The following is an 18291-nucleotide window of genomic DNA, read 5'->3' as shown; positions in this document are numbered from 1 at the left end:
AGCTCAGGAAATACTTAACTATCTAAAAGAAAGAAAACTGGATGAAAATGTTATCTGCGAAAAAATGAAAACCAGGACAGATAAGTACAAAAGTTAATTTAAAATTACTGTTCCAGAACTAAAAATACTTCATTTAATGCAGCAAGAATTATGGCCGAATAGTGTAATTTTTAAGCATTTTCAGAATGTACAGAGGCACCACAGTGTCAAAAGACAGTCTGTGGCACACACCAAAAGAAATTATCAGTAATCCACTTAAATACGCAATCAATTAAAACAAGTATTGATGCCATTAATTTTATCCTAGAAGATCATGATGAATGCTTTGCTCTTTGTTTAACTTATTTACTTACTCCGTGGCGTTACAACCCTTCGTGGGTTTTAGCCGACTCGACAACATGCCTCCTTTGTTTAACTGAGCACTGGAAACAACTGCGGGACTACAATGTGCGGAATTTTAAACTGATCTCTTCATATTGTAGAAGCAGTTCACAGGAGCATGGTGGCAGTGCGGTATACATCAAAGACACGTTTATTGCAAAAGCCCGGGAAGATATTTCTAGTTTATCAGAAAGAACGGTGTTTGAGTGTTCCACTGCAGAGATGCAAATTAATAAGAAGAAGATTGTAATCCTATCCATCTACCAAACAGAAGACCCACAAGTTTTAATAAACAAATTAGACCAAATACTTTGTGATTGAGTTGACAAGGAATCCATCATTTTTCTGGCTGGTGATTTTAACTTAGATATGCTGCTTGAGCGTGCGAGGTGGCGCACATTAAAAATGTTTTTGAGCTCCTTTGATATTAAACCTTCCATCAAAGACTATACACGCATACAAGGTAACAAAAAAATCCTGTATCGATAATATTTTTACAAATCTTGACATATTTGATTATCTTCTATTCATACATCTGCTCATACTGCTCAAAACGTAAAATTTGAATTAAATGAATTTGAGTCAAATTTAATAAAAAAACGAATATTTAGCAAGGAGAATAAACATTTTTTATATTCATGTTAGGTAATGTAGACTGGGTATCTGTTTTTAAGACATTAGATGTAGATAATCAGTGGAATGCTTTTATGAGTATAGTTCAGAAAATTTGTATACAATGTTTTCCACTCAAAGAGATAAATACAGCAAATAAAAAAAATCACAAAAGTACTTTAAAAATGATGATATAAAACATTGTAAATCTAGGCTTGATGTTTTGCTTACACTGTCTACAAATAATGTTGATTATAAAGATATTTACAGGACAGAAAAACGCAAATACAATTCTTTACTCACTCAATCTCGCAAAAAATTGTTATAAAGAACGAATTGAAAATAGCGAAAAAAAAACTAAAATGGCTTGGCAATTGGTAAAAGAGATTAAGGGTAATTCCAAAAATCAAGGTAATTTATGTTTGGAGGGTGACCCTCAGATGCTTTCTAACGAAATAAATCAATTTATGGCAAATGGAGCGCCAGAAGCTGTAAAGAAAATAAAGCATGTAAAAAATTTTCAAATTAATATCGAACAAACTAATCATTGCATGTTTTTAACTCGTTTTAGAGAAAGAAATAAATCACATAATAAATAACTTAAAAAACAAGCATAGCTCTGGTTATGATGAAATATCAACCAACTTAATTAAATACGTTTTATCAGAGATTTCTCTTCCTCTTTCTTTTATAGTTAATGCTTCTTTCAGGCAAGGTAAATTTCCTCAAAGTTTAAAACTGGCAATTGTGAAGCCACTACATAAAAAAGGTAATGTTACTAAGATGAAGAACTATAGACCAATAAGCCTTCTTTCATCATTCTCAAAAATATTCGAAAAAGCAATATATTTCAGACTACAAAACTGTTTTACTACAAACAACTTATTTAGTAGTTCACAGCATGGTTTTCTCGCAGAGAGATCTGTTGTGACAGCTACCTATGATTTTATATCAAAATTTTTAGAAAAACTGGAGGCAAAGATGAAAACACTAGGTGCTTTTTTGGACCTATCTAAGACTTTCAATAGCCTAGATCATGTTCTTTTATTACAAAAATTACATCTTTATGGAATACAGGGACCGGCATTAAAATGGATAAAATCATTTCTCACAGATAGGTCGCAAAAGTTATGCATGGAGAAAAGGGGATGTAAGGTTTACTCTGATCCTATCAATTTAAAATTAGGCATACCACAGGGGAGTGTCCTGGGGCCTTTTCTCTTTTTGGTCTACATAAACGACCTTCCAAATGCTGTGGTTAGTAGCTCCTCAAACCTTGTAAATTTCGCTGATGACTCAAATGTGCTTTTCTGGGAAAAATCTTTAGAAACACTCCTCACAGTGGCACAGTGGCAGAGCAAATTCTAAGCAAGGCTGAACAGTGGTTCAATGGAAATCGGTTGTTGCTTAATACTGATAAGACAGTTTTTGTCTACTTTAGAACCAGCCAGCCACGAGAACAGTTTCCAGATACAATTAATTTTCTATCACAAAACACGGAACCTGCTAGATCAGTTAAATTTCTTGGTATTCATATTGACCAGAATTTGAATTGGGGGAACAAATACAAAATACGACAAAAACCCTGAATAGAGCCTGCTACTCATTAAGAGTGTTAAAGAGCTATCTAGACCAGGGGATTTTACTATTAGTATATTATGTAAACTTTTATTCTGTTATGCGATATGGAGTAATCTTCTGGGGTGCCGCAGTAGATAGCACAACTGTCTTTATAGTACAAAAAAGGCAGTCTGTGTGATCTTAGGATTAAAGGCGGGAGAATCCTGTAGAGGCCAATTCAAATCACTCAATATACCCACTTTCTCAGCCATCTATATATTTGAATATATTATGTTCCTTTTTAAAAATTTTTCTTTGTTTTGTCACCTGCTTCCCAATCATGAATATAATACAAGAAGCCTTAATTTGAATTTGCTACTTCACAGATTGTCTATAACAGAGAGAAGTCCTTTGTATGCGTGTGTTAAATTTTATAATAGTCTACCATCTGACATTCAACAGGAAACACACTATACTTAGAGCTTTTAAAAGAAAGGTTTTTCAACACCTAGTTGACATTGAGCCCTATACTGTGGCGGAGTACCTGGCCTATCCTTCTCCTTGATCAGCATATTTAATTTGTAATGTTATATTTTAAATGTGTGATGTCAATATATATTTTTTTAATCTGTAATGAATAATGTGACGTTATTTGCTCAATTACGTTTAAAAATTTATGCAAATAAAAATTTACTCTACTCTACTTTACTACTCTAAAAATAAATGCTTCTAAAACAATATTTACGATATTTTATCGCCAACATCACGACAATGTTTCCCTTCAGAAAGATCAATAAAACATTGTGAGAGGTACTCACTTTAAAAATCAAATATCAGAATAAAGATATCAAATGCAGAATTGAAGCGGCTCGCACAACTTTTCTAAAAATGAAATAATTCTTCTATAACCAAAGCTTAAACTTAAAATTTCGTCAAAAATAATTAAATGGTATATTTGGTCAATGTTGTTATATGGCACCGAGATCTGGTCTCTGAAGGCTGATACTATTAATTGCCTAGAGGCGCTCCGAACACCCTGGACAGCGATGCAGACCAACGAAGCTGTGTTGTTGCAAAATAAAAAAAATTTCATACCAGAGGCATGTTCTTAGATGAGACCGATATAGAATCCTTCAGCTTATCATGAAAAGTAAAATCGAGGGCCGCAGAGGAAGCCGATGTCATGGCTCAAGAACATTCGTGATTGGACAGGAATACTCAGCGTCGAAAACTATTCCAATTAGTTGAAGACAGTGAACGACTCGCTAATGTAATTGCCAATGTTAAGGGAACCTAATATGGCACTGAAAAATGAAGAAAGTTTTTTCTCAAGAATATTTTCAACAAAATTCGAATTAAGTGCTGATAGCTATAAAGTTAAAATACATTTATAATAATGAATTTTAAGGCTTTCTTACCAGAACAGAACCTCAATTGTTTTAAAGAATATATTTAAGATTTACATTAAAATTTAATTTTTATTATTATTTTAACGAACTTCTTACTTTAGCTTCTTATAAAAACAGTGTCAATTTTTTTAAAATACCAAGAAGAGGTAAAATTTCAAAAAGAAGTATAATATGAATTTTGTATATTCGTTATATAATCGACAAACTGAATACGTGGAAATATATTTAGTAAATAATAGTGCTGATATTGTTATTATACTAATTTTAAGAAGTACTTACAACCATCGAATAGTTTCCGCAAAGTTTATCAAAGAAAGAAAAACAACAGACACTACTACCACGTAGAGTACTTTTGCCATTTCTTGTCTCAAATTTTACATAATCTTTCGAAAAAAACTTCCAAAACAAAAATTTTAAACAACACCATTTCGTTTTTAGTAACGCAAAAGTTGTGGAACACGTGAAAAAGAGCGCCCGCTTGCCCAAGGAATGTTTATGATGTCCTTCGCGCAAAGGACCGATTCAAACTGATGGCAAAGATCCTAGGCGGCTATCTAAAAACATTGGCTGGCTCTTTTTGGTATTCGGAAAATCTGAAACTCGTCTATGGAGACTTTGAACGGACGATAGCGTAAACGGTTATTGGAAGCGATGAAAGGAAGGATATTTTTCTCAGATGGTTATTGAAAGCTGACGAAAAACCGGCTTAGGAAAGTGATAATGAAGGTAGTTTGATTTCGGATAATAGTTGAGAAAGAAAAACTACTTTTAAGGGTACGTTCAGAAAGTTGTCGTCTATATTCTAAGTATTTGCTGAAGTTCTTGCAAGATTCGAAGAGATCTCGATGTGAATTTTTATTACAGAGCGAGCTTAAATCAAAGGGTTGTGATTCCAATGTTCTCAGTTTAAATTGTAAATAACTGTTCGTAGTTTTTATTCTCCAAATAAAATAACCAATAATCTTAAAAGTGTATTTTATGTATGTAAATAGAAAAACAGAAGACGTGTCGAAATTAATAAAAAAATATAATAAATATTATTACTGTTCTGTAAAAGTGCCTTTGCAAATTAAAAAAAAATCTAATTAATTCTTTAATTCAGTCGTCATTGATTTGATCTCTAAATACTTGACGAACAAGTAGCCCAGGCTGTGGGGGAAAAAAGGGTGATTTTACACTGTAATCCAGGAATTTATGTAATGTGGCCTAAGTTATAAAGGGCAACCTCAGGAGCAATCCCCCAGTTCATTCAACACAAATTTTTGGTTATTGTTTATTTATGAGCGTTTATATGTGCAAAATAAGTATTTTTTGAGTTTTTTTCATTTTTTGCCTAAAGTAAGTATTGTAATGGGTAATTTCTGTATAGATTATGAAAGTACTCTAAAAGACCTTCAATTTGAGCGGGTATACGTTCAATTTCATTTATTGAAGTTATACTTCTATACGCGCGTTTGACGTTGGAAATTTGTACGGGAGTGAATCGGCAAAATCATTACCTATGTAAGATATAGGTAAGAGAGAGACAGAAGATATATATTCTCCCTCTTTCTCTCTCGAGAATGTATGACCGAGAACTGACAATTTTTAAATACTTTACTGTTATGTCTAATTGGCAAATTTTTTGCGTGTTTTGTTCATACGCTGGTATATGTGAGTTCGAATCCCAATACGAATTTCCCTTTTTTTTTTTAAATATTTAAAAACACCATGTTAATCCTATTAAATATATGTAATATACGCAAAAATGAAAATATACAACATAATCCGAGTTGTTGGTTTTTTATTTTTATCTTCCACAAACATTTTTTGAAGTTATACTTCTATACGGGCGTTGAAAGTTGGAAATTTGTACGGGAGTGAATCGCCAAAATCATTACATTTGTAAGATATAGGTAAAAGAGAGACAGAAGATATATTCTCTATCTCTTTCTCTTTCGAGAATAAAAATGTTCCTTTTGTAAATATATTTAATATTTATTAATATTATTATTATTTTTTTATTAATATCATTAAGTAAGTTATGTATATAGTCATATTTAAATACTTATGAATGTTGCATTTTAATTTGTATTGTATTATAATATTGAGTTATGTTGCAGGGTATTGTATTGTATTTTTATATTAATAACAAAAATTGCAATAAATATTACGTTTTTTAATTTTGAGCTTCATTCGTAATTTTTGCAATAACAAATAAATTAAATTGAACGTATACCGACTCAAATTGAAGGTCTTTCAGAGAACTTTCATAATCTATACAGAAATTACCCATTACAATACTTATTTTAGACAAAAAATGAAAAAAACTCAAAAAATACGTATTTTGAACCTATAAACGCTCATAAATAAACAATAACCAAAAATTTTTTGTTGAATGAACTGAAGGATTGCTCCTAAGGTTGCCCTTTATAACCTAGGCCACATTACATAAATTCCTGGATTAGAGAGTACTTTTTCCCCCACAGCCTGGGCTTAAGCTGAATTTTGCTGAGAATGACAATTTTAGGACAACAAAAAATATTCAAAAAAGTTTGCTACTCCTAACCCCAGGCTATCCGCTAAAATCCCCCATTTATGGGGGAAACGGATAACAAAAGTGTTTATTGGCACTTTTTGTGTCAAATGAATCATCGCTTAAAGCGACCGGAGATTTTGAATGTCAGTTACGCGCGCGACATCAATTTTTTAAATAAAATTTGTATCAATTCGACGGTAAAAATTCAATATATTTTGATTAGAGTGTCCCACAAAGATGAAAATGAATTTTAAAGGTAGAAAGCGCAGCTTTCGCAAGCAATTTTTTTTATATTGTCGCAAATGAAGTCAGTGAGGTGGTGAATAGAGGAACGTCCTAACCGGTCATAAAACCGGTGGGTAGTTGGGAAATAAAAATACCAACCGCGAACCAAAACAGACTAAGGTATGGCAACCCTAACAAAAGAGTCTCTAGCCCTCCAGGTTGGGGAGTGGGCTAGAGGCTGACAACCTCTTCTTGTAAAAAAACATATGTTACGGACTCTCAGGAACTATTAGCTAGACGGAACTCACGACTACGACTCTGCAAACGAAAAATGGAATTAAGATTAGGAACATGGAATACAAGAACCCTGTACCGAACTAGAGCACTCACATCTTTACTAGACATAGTGAACACTTACAAAGTAGATGTTTTAGCACTGCAGGAAATGCGGTGGACGGGAACTGGCACTCTTGACAAGAAAACCCATTCCATATATTACAGCTGCAATGAAAACCAAGACATAGATAGGGTTTGATTTATTGTAAACCGAAGAACAAAAAGTCTCATTATTGATTTTAAAGCCTACAGTCAAAGAATGTGCTATTTACGCTTAAAAGGAAAATTCTTTAATTACAGTTTGATCAACACCCATGCCCCAACTGATGACAAACCAGAGGAAATAAAAGAACAGTTCTTCGAAGACCTAGAGCAAGCCTACAGGAGATGTCCCAGAAATGACATTAAGATTTTATTAGGTGACATGAATGCAAGAATAGGATGAGAGCGAGTTTTTATGTCCACGACAGGAAAGCATAGTCTACACAACATCAGTAGCGATAATGTATTACGACTGATAAACTTAGCAGCAGCACTCAATATGACAGTCGCTAGCAGCTATTTTGAACACAAGAACATACACAAGGTAACCTGGACCTCTCCTGATGGAAGAACAACAAGTCAGATTGATCACATCTTAATAGATTCCAGGCATGGAACAGACGTAATAAACTGCAGAAGTTATAGAGGCGCAAACATAGACTCAGATCATTGCCTAGTGATGTCAACATTGAGGGCTAGAATTTCAAATACTAGTAAAGAAAATAAAATGGATACAAAAAAATGAAATGTGCAAAAGCTGAGAGATGCGACAATTGCAGACCGGTACTCGGAAAAAAGAACTAACAGGTTAAGGAATCAAAATGTAAATGAATAATGCCAGACAGATATAGACTCCTACTGGACCAGAATAAGGGAAGAATTGCGAGGAAGAATAAGCAGCAGCGAAAGAGGAAATAGGAACAGAAAGTTGTGCCCGTAGAAATCATTGGTTTGACGATGAATGCAAGAATGTAACAAAAGAAAAAAATGAGGCTTACCCGACGAACTAGAACAACTGTAGAGAATTAACAAACAAAGAGAAGAGAAGAAAAGAGGAAACACAAAAGAAAAAAACGAAGCCATCTAAATGAGGAACTTAAATATATAGAAAACCTCAACAGAGAGAAATAATTCAGAGCATTCTATAAGAAAGTTAACATCAACAGAAAAGAATTCAAGGCAACCACAAGATAATGCAGAAGTCAGAATGACGACCTATTAACAACAAGGAAGAATGTATTGAATAGATGAGTGGAATACATTTACCAGGCACTTAATATATAGGAAGAAGAAGAAAGCCTGGAAGACGAAAGAGATGAGGTAAGAGGAACAGACGAGAGGGAAAAGGAACCACCAATGATTCTTGAAGTTAAAGATGCAATTAAAAAATTAACCAGAAACAAATCATCCAGGAATCCCTCACCAATGATTGGAATATTGGAATACTTTGCACCATACGCAAAAAAGGAGATATCTTTGAATGCTCTAACTATAGAGGAATTATGCTTCAAAATGCAGAGTATAAAATATTTTCCACAGTACTGTACTGGTATAGTAGTACAAGTCCTTTGACCTGTATAAACCAGAATATCTTAAGTTAACTAACCCTGCACAACGTATATTCAATGTGGACGAAAGAGGCCTTACAATTGTACAGCACAAACATAGCAAAGCATTTTTTGAGAGAGAATTATAGAGAATTATATGAGAGAGAAGAAGCAGGTTTCGTCACTTACTTCAGCAGAAAGGGGCAAGCTGATTACTGTTATTACGTGTATGAATGCTGCAGGAGTTTTAGTACCACCATTATTAATCTTCCCTAGAAAAAATATAAAAACAGAGTTGATGCTAGGAGCACCCACTGAAGCAATGTCAGAATGCCACGTGTCAGGTTGGGTACAGGCCGATATTTGCACTAGATGGCTTCAACACTTCATAATATTCACTAAACCTTCAGCTGCAGACCCTATTCTTCTAGTCCTTGATGGTCACTATTCTCATACGAGAAATGTTGCTTTAATAGAATTGGCCAAGCAGCATCATTTGACAATTATTTGCCTCCCACCACATTCTACACATAAGGTGCAACCGTTGGATGTTGTTTTTATGACACTTCTGAAAACTTACTACGACTCTGAAATTAGTTGAGTGTTGTGTCGCCTTATGCCGTTGCCACTATTTTTTGTAAAGCGTATAACAGAGCTGCGACGATGGAAATATCTTGCAATGGTTTCCGAAAAACTGGACTGATCCCTATTTGTCACCGTATTTTTAGGAACTTTAAATTTGGAATTCAAGAGCACTTGAAAACACAAAACTAAATGGACGAACAAATAATAGAACCAAACCATGAACAATCCAATCATCCAATGCGAGAACATATAACTCCTAGTCCACCAATACCTCATAAACAACTTGTTTCTCCGAAAGACATCTGTCCAATCTCTACATACAAGAGAGATACCACTAAAAAACCTCATGCCAGATCAGGAAAGGCTTCAGTTATTACTCTAACATCCTACAAAGAACAATTAAAGCAAAGTTTGCAGAACACAAAAAAATAAAAAAACTAGTACCCTAGAAAAACTTTGATTGTGTACTAGCTCCAGAAAAAAACAATTCAACAAAAAGTGTCAGATTAAACAAAAACAGCAACGCCCGAAGAAGAAATACCAGTACATGAAGACGTTGGTCAACCTTTCTACATCAAAAGGCAAAACATCAAGAAGGAAAAGGAAAGTTTCTTCAAGTTCAAGCTCAGATAGCAGTGAAGACCTTCCATTAGCTGAATCATCGACCGATGAAAGTGGAGAAAACGGCGCGGAATGTTTATTTTGCACTAGCTAATTTTCCACGATAGATATGGCGAACAATGGGCAAAGTGTTACCAGTGTGGCAGGTGGGCACATGAAGACTGTGGAGAAATAAATGCCAGCACATTTATTTGCCTTTCCTGCGAAGGAAAGGGCTTTTTTAAATAGACTCTCAAATTGGGGTACCTGTCTCAAATTTGGATACCCGGCTATCCCAAATTAGGCCACCTTTTATTTTTAACATTAAATGCCGCAAAAAAAATTAAATGTATGTTTTTTGCAAAAATATATGTTTTATTATCTTTATATTGTTTTGTATTATAGAAACATTAAATTTAAGTTTTGGAAATAAATGTTTTAAAAACTTTTGAATGTTCTGTTTTGCATTTGTTTTTCAACAAAAGTGTCTCAAATTTGGTGCCTTTCCTCTATATCAAACTTGTTGCAAGTCTGAATCAAGTAGGGGAGAGTAACCTAAAACGGGACGGTAACCTAAGATGAGACACGTAATTTGCCCGTCTATTCTGTGAGGCTACTGACATCTACCGTCCCGTGCGGAAACCTTCCTTCAGTATGAACAAGTTTTACGAATATCGGCCATCATCGATCTCGCAGTGTCCTGTGAGAAGCCGTTGCTTGTTATCGTGCCATTCGTTAAAATATTCTGGTTTATTCGAGGCGTGTTTTTACTCGGAAAATGTAAGTGCGTTTTATTTCTTTATTTGCCATAACATTAGGTACTTTATACTGTACATATTGCTATGGTTGCATGATTTTATTTTCGACTGCTGATAAGTAGGGTTATGAAATTTTTTTGTATATTCATTATTCCTAAGATGGGACAGAAAGAAGTTTCCTGAGACGTCCCATCTTAGGTAACTTATTCTATTTTCTTCTCTTATATTTGGTATGCATTACAATAAAAATAAAACATATTTTTATAAAGTGTTATCGGTTAGTAGGGTTATTTAAAGAGTTACTATGTGAATAGTAAACAGCATTTTTTCTTGTTTCTAGATGCCCAACTTAGAAAAATACAAATATGTTAGAAAAACCAATCGCGGCAAGTGGTCTCAAACAGATATGTCGCAGGCGATTGTCAAGGTCCATAAAGGAGAGCTTTCCATCAGAGACGCGGCAGAACGTTACAATGTGCCAAAAAGTACCCTCGCAAGAAGAACGGGAAATAAAAATAAAACGGTACAGAACAGCGAAAAACATCTGGGCAGATTTCGTAGCGTTTTCAATGAACAGCAAGAACAGGAAATTATAGCATACGTTTTGGAAATGGAATCAAGATTCTTTGGAGTTTCCTATAAAGAACTTCGTCGATTAGCCTTCGATTTCGCTGCAATTAACGGCATCCCCAACAACTTCAACCAAGTGACAAGAATGGCTTCCAAAAAATGGCTCTATTGTTTCCTGTCCCGTCATTCGAACATTTCTCTTAGAAAACCAGAAGCAACGTCCTACGCAAGGGCGACGGGCTTCAACAAAAATGCTGTCTCGACATTTTTCAAAAATTTAGAAGCCATCTTTGCCAAGTATGATTTGTCTCCTGATCGAATATGGAATGTGGATGAGACAGGAGTAACAACAGTACAAAAGCTGTCTAAAGTACTAGCTCAGAAAGGTAAACGACAGGTAGGAGGGCTAACAAGTGCCGAACGAGGAGTGAACACCACACTCGTCTGTGCAATGAGTGCGACGGGAAATTTTCTAGCACCAGCATTTATTTTTGCTCGTAAGAGGATAAAACCTGAGCTTATGGATAATGCTCCCAATGGAAGTGTAGCATTTGCTCAAGATAAGGGCTGGATGGACCGCGACGTTTTTTTGAAATATTTGAAATATTTTGTGGATAATGTAAGACCTACTGCCGAAAAACCAGTCCTATTAATATTAGACGGTCATGTCTCGCACACCAAAAGCTTAGACGTAATCAATTTTGCAAGAGAAAACCATCTTATCCTTTTAAGCTTGCCTCCTCATTGCACGCACAAAATGCAGCCATTAGATGTGTCATTTTTTAAACCTTTTATGACATTCTACGACGCTGGGCTAAATAGATGGATGAAAAACCACCCTGGACGTACTTTTGGCATATATCAGGTTGCTGCAGCGGTAACTGATGCTTTTTCACAGGCAGCCTCTGTTAAAACTGCTATGAATGGTTTTAGAGCAGCTGGCATATGGCCATACAACCCCGACATATTTCAGGAATACGAATTTGCCCCAAGTAAAACGACAGAATTACCTTTGGAAGAAAACGACAGAACTGAAGCCCCTCCCCCTCTAGTTATTGAAAGTAACACCAATGAAGTGTCCATTCTGGGTAAAGATCAGTCACTAAATATCCCGAATAAGAAAAAATCAAAGGAAAACGCCGGAATCTTAAATAATCCACAACCTTCAACATCAAAAATCCAGGACGAAAGTGAAAAATCTCAGAAAAAGCATATCAGCATATTGCAGATAAGTCCTGTTCCAGTAGCCCGGAGCAGAAAAAAGAAAATGAATTCTAATAGGTCCCTACCATCAACCATTCTTACTGAGTCTCCGTATAAAAATGAACTTGAAGCGAATGAAAATACAAAAAATAAAAGTGGAAAAGGCAAAAGAAAGCTAGACTCAGAACAAAAAAAAAGAGCGCGAAGAAAAGGAGTTGTGTGCAGTGTGTAAATGTATTTACGCATCTAGCAAAGAGGACTGGTATCAGTGCAAAAACTGTTGCCTTTGGGCAAATGAAACTTGTGGAATTTTAGATGAACTTTATTTCACATGTATCAACTGTTGTACTTAGTGTCCCTTTTTGAGTAACCCCATGTCCCATTTTAGGATATAGGTTGCCTAAAATGGGACATTTGCAAAGTTTTTTGCATTTTAAATTAGAAAAAAAAGTTTTGTTTTTTTACATATTATCTATGAAAATGTTTCTTGTCAATGTTATAAAGTTTCTGTTTCCATATTTTGTTTTTTCATTTGCCTTAATGATTGACAGTATTAAGTATATGACGCGCAGTGTAGATGTATTTATATTTAACTTCCAAATTTTTTTCAAGCGTTTTATCACGGTGTTGTTGGTTGACATGATGAATATACGAAATTCTGGACAAGCGACGACAGCACCTTTCGAAGGCTTCTAGTCGTTTTGATATTCCCACTGTCAAGGTCCAGGCTTGTACGTTATATAAAAAGGTAAAAAAACATGGCATCTCAAGATTCTTGTGTTTATATCAACCATTAGGTATAATTCTACATAACACACCTTACCTTTGGAGAAACAATGGCACAAGTGCAAATTTTTCACATGGGTTATCAAAACTACGAAAAACCCAACACTCAACTTTATCTAGGAACAAATTCAGAATTATAAACTCTTCTGTTGCGGTTAGAGGATGTATATGCTGTCGTTGCATTTCATGTATGCCAGTCGGCCATAATACTTTTAGATTGTAATGCTAGTACCCAATCATGAAATTTTTGGAAAAACAATTATATATTTACAAATGTCTCCTTTTCCGACTCTTTAAAAGAATGTTTAGGCAAAATCCTGCAAACAACTCTAGTATATTCTAGTATAAAATAGTAACTGAACATGGTGCAATGAGATTATAGTGTCCTCTGCAATTTGTATCTATTTTTGAACAAACTTTATTCACAAATCTGCCTTTTCCCAAAGATATCATAAAATCTTTCTGAGGTGGAGCTCTCATCTTTGCTATGTGACATCTAATTTCCTGTGAATAATTCTACTCTTTATTTACACAGCATTCTAGATATGTGATTTTGTCTACGGTTTCCAAAGTATTTCTCTTACGTTTGTAATGTTTCATCATTTAAGCTTACTATAGGTAATGATGGTCTTTCTTTAATGTACCATTACAAGTACGCAAGACTGCACACCTTGGACACATACTAAGAAATAATAAATATAGTCTTCTGCAGGTCATCATGCAGGGTAGAGTCGATGGCAAAAAGGGAATAGGTAGAAAGAGGAAGTCATGGCTGCGAAATATTCGAGACTGGACAAACATGACTGTAGACGAATTATTCCACGTTGCAAAAGATAGAGAAGCCTTTAAAAATGTGGTCGCCAACCTCCGTTAATGGGGACGGCATAGGAAGAAGAAGAAGACCATTACATGGTAGATCCTCTGCACCATCAGCCATCGGTACTGTCTGTGTACTGTAAATTATTAGCACTTTCACCATTTATGTTTATCTCTTATTCCATTCTTCCTTATATGTTCCTTGAAGAAAATTTCAGAGTATGTATTGAATAATTCCGTCCTTTGTTGTAAGTATACATTTCTGATTAGGTTATTTTATCAAACCTTTTTCATTCCCTTACTATTTGAAGAAGTTTACAATGTTATAATCTTCCAAATATTTTCTCAAACTCAATAAAGCATGCAAAGACAGAGTAGTTCATGTTACGAACTCTTTGTAGCAAAACTTGTATAAAAAACATGCTTCTTGAGTTCCAAGTCCGTTTCACATTATCTGTTAACATTGGTAATGTTTTCTTTCCTTGTTTCATATAAGCAAGAATGAGTAACCCCAAGAAGCATTTAAATAGATGGCTCACTCAGCTTAGAATTCTATAATAGGAGCATCTGGTGGAACTTTTTTTTATTTATGTTTCTTCTCTGTTTTCTTATCTAGGAATGAATGTTGAAACTATTCAGTCTCCAGACAATTAGCCAGTTTCATCAATTTTATTAAGAGTTTAAGCTTGTCTTAATATTTTTTAGTCCTTTTAATACATGTGCTACTATGCTGAGAGACATTTCTGGCCTTCAGTTTGGCTCTTGTTCTTTTTCAGTCAAGTATTCCCTCTATATTTTAAGTATTCTTTCAATTTCAGAAAGTGGGGTATGTTTGTCCAGAATTATTTCTTCTTGAGAGGTTTCTTATGGTTACAGCCTGGATTTGATAATGTAGATTAAAAGTCTTATAAATCTATTCAAGGAATTCAGTTTCTATGCATTGATTTTGCAGTCGCAACTATTTTGCTTCTTTGATGTTAATGATTGTGTTTATTTCCCTGTAGTTTCCTTCATATTTGTTTTCTTAAATATTCCATGAGTGTTTAATTCTTCTATCATATAGCTTTCCTTCCTATTTGTTCCTGTGGTGATATCTGCTAGATGTTTTTATAGATTTTACAATTTTTGAAATCGTTTAGGATTTCTGGAGAAAGTCTTCAAGGTGACAATTAGAAAGAGATATTCATTATTGCATTGTATACTTCTTGGCAGAACAATATGACAATTTCTTCTTGTTACTTGTCACAAAGTGTCTTACATTTGCTAATAAACAATTGTTACTAGAAACATTATACATATGCTGCATTATACTGCATTTAAAGGACTATTAATTACTATTATTTTTTTTTGTCCTTTGAAAATATTAAAACTATTGATACTTTTGGCAGCCCAAATCAAGTTAACCTTTATTTTATGGTCATAAGCATGTTTTATTACATTGTCATTTACAATTGCTATTATTAAATGTGATAGTATTCTTAATTTAATTCCAAATCAGTGACTTAAAGCTTTTAAAACAATATTATAGTGTAAAGTCTGTGGTGTATATTCCAAAATTCTTATTTGCAGTTTTTATACTTAAATTTTCTCAGAGTATGCACCTTTATCTGTGAATAGTATTACATAACAATGTGCAACTGTTATAAATCCAAAAATTATCTAAAAACGTTAATAAAATGGGTATATTACAGTTTAACAATAACTAAATATCAATAATAACAAACACTTCAAACTGTTTTTTTGCTGGTTCATTCACAATTTGCATAGCCGAATAAGTAATGGCTTTAACTTCTGTTCCTTGTGGATGCTTACCTAACGTAAACTCTTCACCATAACATTTACATTTTATTCTATATTCCTCACCTTCAGTGACAAATTCTGTAATAGTTACTTTGCTACATATAAGAAATGGTTCACAACTGAATAAAAATAATAGTTCATCTAAAAAATGAAACATTAAACTTTCTAAATCATGTCCTGTGGCTTCTATTTCTGAAGATTGTAGGATTTCAACACTATCGAGTTCTGTCATATATCCAAACATTGCTATACCACATTGTTCATAAGCTTCTTTTAAACTGTCTCCCCAAGCATGTAACCTTAAAAGATAAATGATAGGATAAATATTTAACATTAAAATATTTTAATACATACTGTACATCGGCTGTATGATCCAAATCTAAAAAAAAAAAACAAATAATAAATAAAGGAATAAGTGTATAGTTTAAACGTTTAAATATTATTACTTACATTCATATTTGCATGACGGTAATTCTAATTCTTCTGGTGTAAAACTTTCCTCCATGTTTATATTTTTATTTGAAACTTATAAATTATAAAATATAAACAATAAAAACAGTGGTCGTTTCTAATTCTAACCACAATTTGTAGGAGAAACCTAACCTGTATGAATTATGATCTTCTTCTTTCTTTATTTTGGTAATATCCCAAGGAATAATAATTATTTACCCAGCTAATTCTAATGGAATATTAACCTCTATAAAATGCAGAGAAAACAAAGATACATGACATTGTGTCAATTGTAAGAGAGTGTAAAGATTGTAATGTATTTTGGTATTGTATGAATTGTTTAACTCGACCTTTTTATTGAAATTATTACAATTTATTAATTGTATTATTTGCATACTACAACAGGGATAAACTTTATTAGTTGACAGGTCTTGCAAATACGTTTTGCAAATTTTTTTTTCTAATTTTGTAAAATAAACACTAATTACTATATTTATTTTGATCTCAAATCATTAGTCATTAGTGCAATAATGCACAGCTGAATTGTTTCGGGCAACAAGTAACAAGAAACTGTCGTTGCCTAGAATTAGCGCAATAGAACTTTTCATCAGCCTCCATTCCATGTTTTTCATACAGACAGATTTGACAATGACGTAAAATATATATTGAACGTCATGCGTACTGGTTAATAAACAAATATTTTTTAGTATTTTTCTGAAGCTATTTTCTTGTGGCATTTTAAAGTAATTACTATTTAAATGGGAATAAGCCACAATTAAAGGTTAAAGTACGTTTATTGACGTTTCAATTTCCACTTTGGAAATCGTTCTCAAAATACAAACATTAGTAATACACCAATGTTTGTATTTTGAGAACGATTTCCGAAGTGAAAATTGAAACGTCAATAAACGTACTTTAACCTTTAATTGTGGCTTATTTCCATTTAAATAGTAATTACTTTAAAACAAATATTTTTTAAAGAAATATCATTGTTTATAAAGAAATAGAGGCTTTATAAAATTTATAAAGTATTGTGTATTTTCTTTAAATGATTTTTTTCCTGATTACGGGTTAACGTGCACTTTGTTGTTTGACTTATTGTTTGTTTACAAAATGTTTGTTCGAAAAAAATGGCTGACATCATTTTTTGATGAAACGTCCTATTCAAGGACATAGAATAATATAGTCCAAGAAAATAAGATTTATCTCGTGACACTTACCTGGCCAGGCAAACGTTTTTTGGACTTAATTAGTTATTAACAAATTAATTTCAAAAAACGGTCAATTTTCGTTGTTTTCTCTATCAGCAAACAGTAAAGCATTTGAATCGAAGAGAGTAAGGTCGGTGTCAGACGTCAAATATTTTATCAAACTAGTTTGACCTAACCAAAAGATTGGGGGTACATGACGTCACATCCTGAGTTTTATCAAATTCTCTAAAAATAGAGTTCTTCTACCGTTCTGTCCGTTCGATCAAAATTGGTCGAAAAAGATTTAAAGATAAATGACAATCAACAGTTAGTATAAACCATCGAGCAAAAAGACAAAAGAGGGAATCTAATCGTTATTAAAAGGAGACCAAAAAAGTGGCCTCTGATGGCGGACATATCCGGAAATGCGAATGCGTAAAAATTTAAATTTCATGACACTTCACAATAATCATACAGTGTTGTAGGGGTTCTAATTTATCTATTTATTTGTTATATTACATAAAATTAATACATAATACACTTAAAATACTTTTTTCAACACTAGAACACAATAAAGTTTTAATTAAATAATAACAATAATAGTTTAAAATGTGAAACAATTGTTAAAAAACTTTAATACAAAAATATCCTTCATGTGACAGTTGGGACAAACAATAACATCAGCAATAACAACCCAACTAAATTTGATTTCTTAAACAAGGAAAGAGTCTCACTTTCCTTATTTAATGTGGCCTCTCAAGATGGCACTTCCTGTCTAACAATATTTTTGCCCCCACTACCTTTACATTCCCTCTTTTCTCTTTTTGCTCGATGGTATAAACATACAGTTAGACATAACGTAAATATTATGTAAGCCTGACAATAAGTGTAGGTTTCTACTAC

At 33.4% G+C, this 18291-nt stretch overlaps 2 protein-coding genes across 2 annotated transcripts; one reads left to right on the top strand and one right to left on the bottom strand.

Annotated features, from left to right (window-relative positions):
• Nucleotides 1-8787: 8787 nt before the first annotated feature.
• Nucleotides 8788-9231, top strand: LOC140442488 (uncharacterized). Its single transcript, XM_072533555.1, has one exon. The coding sequence runs from the start codon at nt 8788-8790 to the stop codon at nt 9229-9231; it is 444 nt and encodes a 147-aa protein (XP_072389656.1).
• Nucleotides 9232-15612: 6381 nt separating this feature from the next.
• Archease (protein archease) lies at nt 15613-16388 on the bottom strand. Its single transcript, XM_072531161.1, has 3 exons — nt 16199-16388; nt 16103-16127; nt 15613-16047 (listed from the first exon to the last, which is right to left on the bottom strand). The coding sequence occupies exons 1-3, from the start codon at nt 16251-16253 to the stop codon at nt 15651-15653; spliced, it is 477 nt and encodes a 158-aa protein (XP_072387262.1). The 5' UTR covers nt 16254-16388; the 3' UTR covers nt 15613-15650.
• Between the last annotated feature and the right edge of the window lie 1903 nt (nt 16389-18291).

Source organism: Diabrotica undecimpunctata, chromosome 5 (assembly GCF_040954645.1).
Source record: "Diabrotica undecimpunctata isolate CICGRU chromosome 5, icDiaUnde3, whole genome shotgun sequence".
NCBI lineage: Eukaryota > Metazoa > Arthropoda > Insecta > Coleoptera > Chrysomelidae > Diabrotica > Diabrotica undecimpunctata.
The sequence above is the reverse complement of the archived record's forward strand: the minus strand, read 5'-3'. Positions and strand labels throughout refer to the sequence as shown.

Bases quoted from the DNA above. Each gene is read 5' to 3' on its own strand.
- LOC140442488 (XM_072533555.1), top strand. From the start codon at position 8,788: ATGAGAGAGAAGAAGCAGGTTTCGTCACTTACTTCAGCAGAAAGGGGC.
- Archease (XM_072531161.1), bottom strand. From the start codon at position 16,253: ATGGAGGAAAGTTTTACACCAGAAGAATTAGAATTACCGTCATGCAAA. The intron at 16,128-16,198 runs GTAAGTAATAAT...TTTTTTTTTTAG, and splicing joins ACCGTCATGCAAATATGAAT to ATTTGGATCATACAGCCGAT. The intron at 16,048-16,102 runs GTATGTATTAAA...TTATCTTTTAAG, and splicing joins GATCATACAGCCGATGTACA to GTTACATGCTTGGGGAGACA.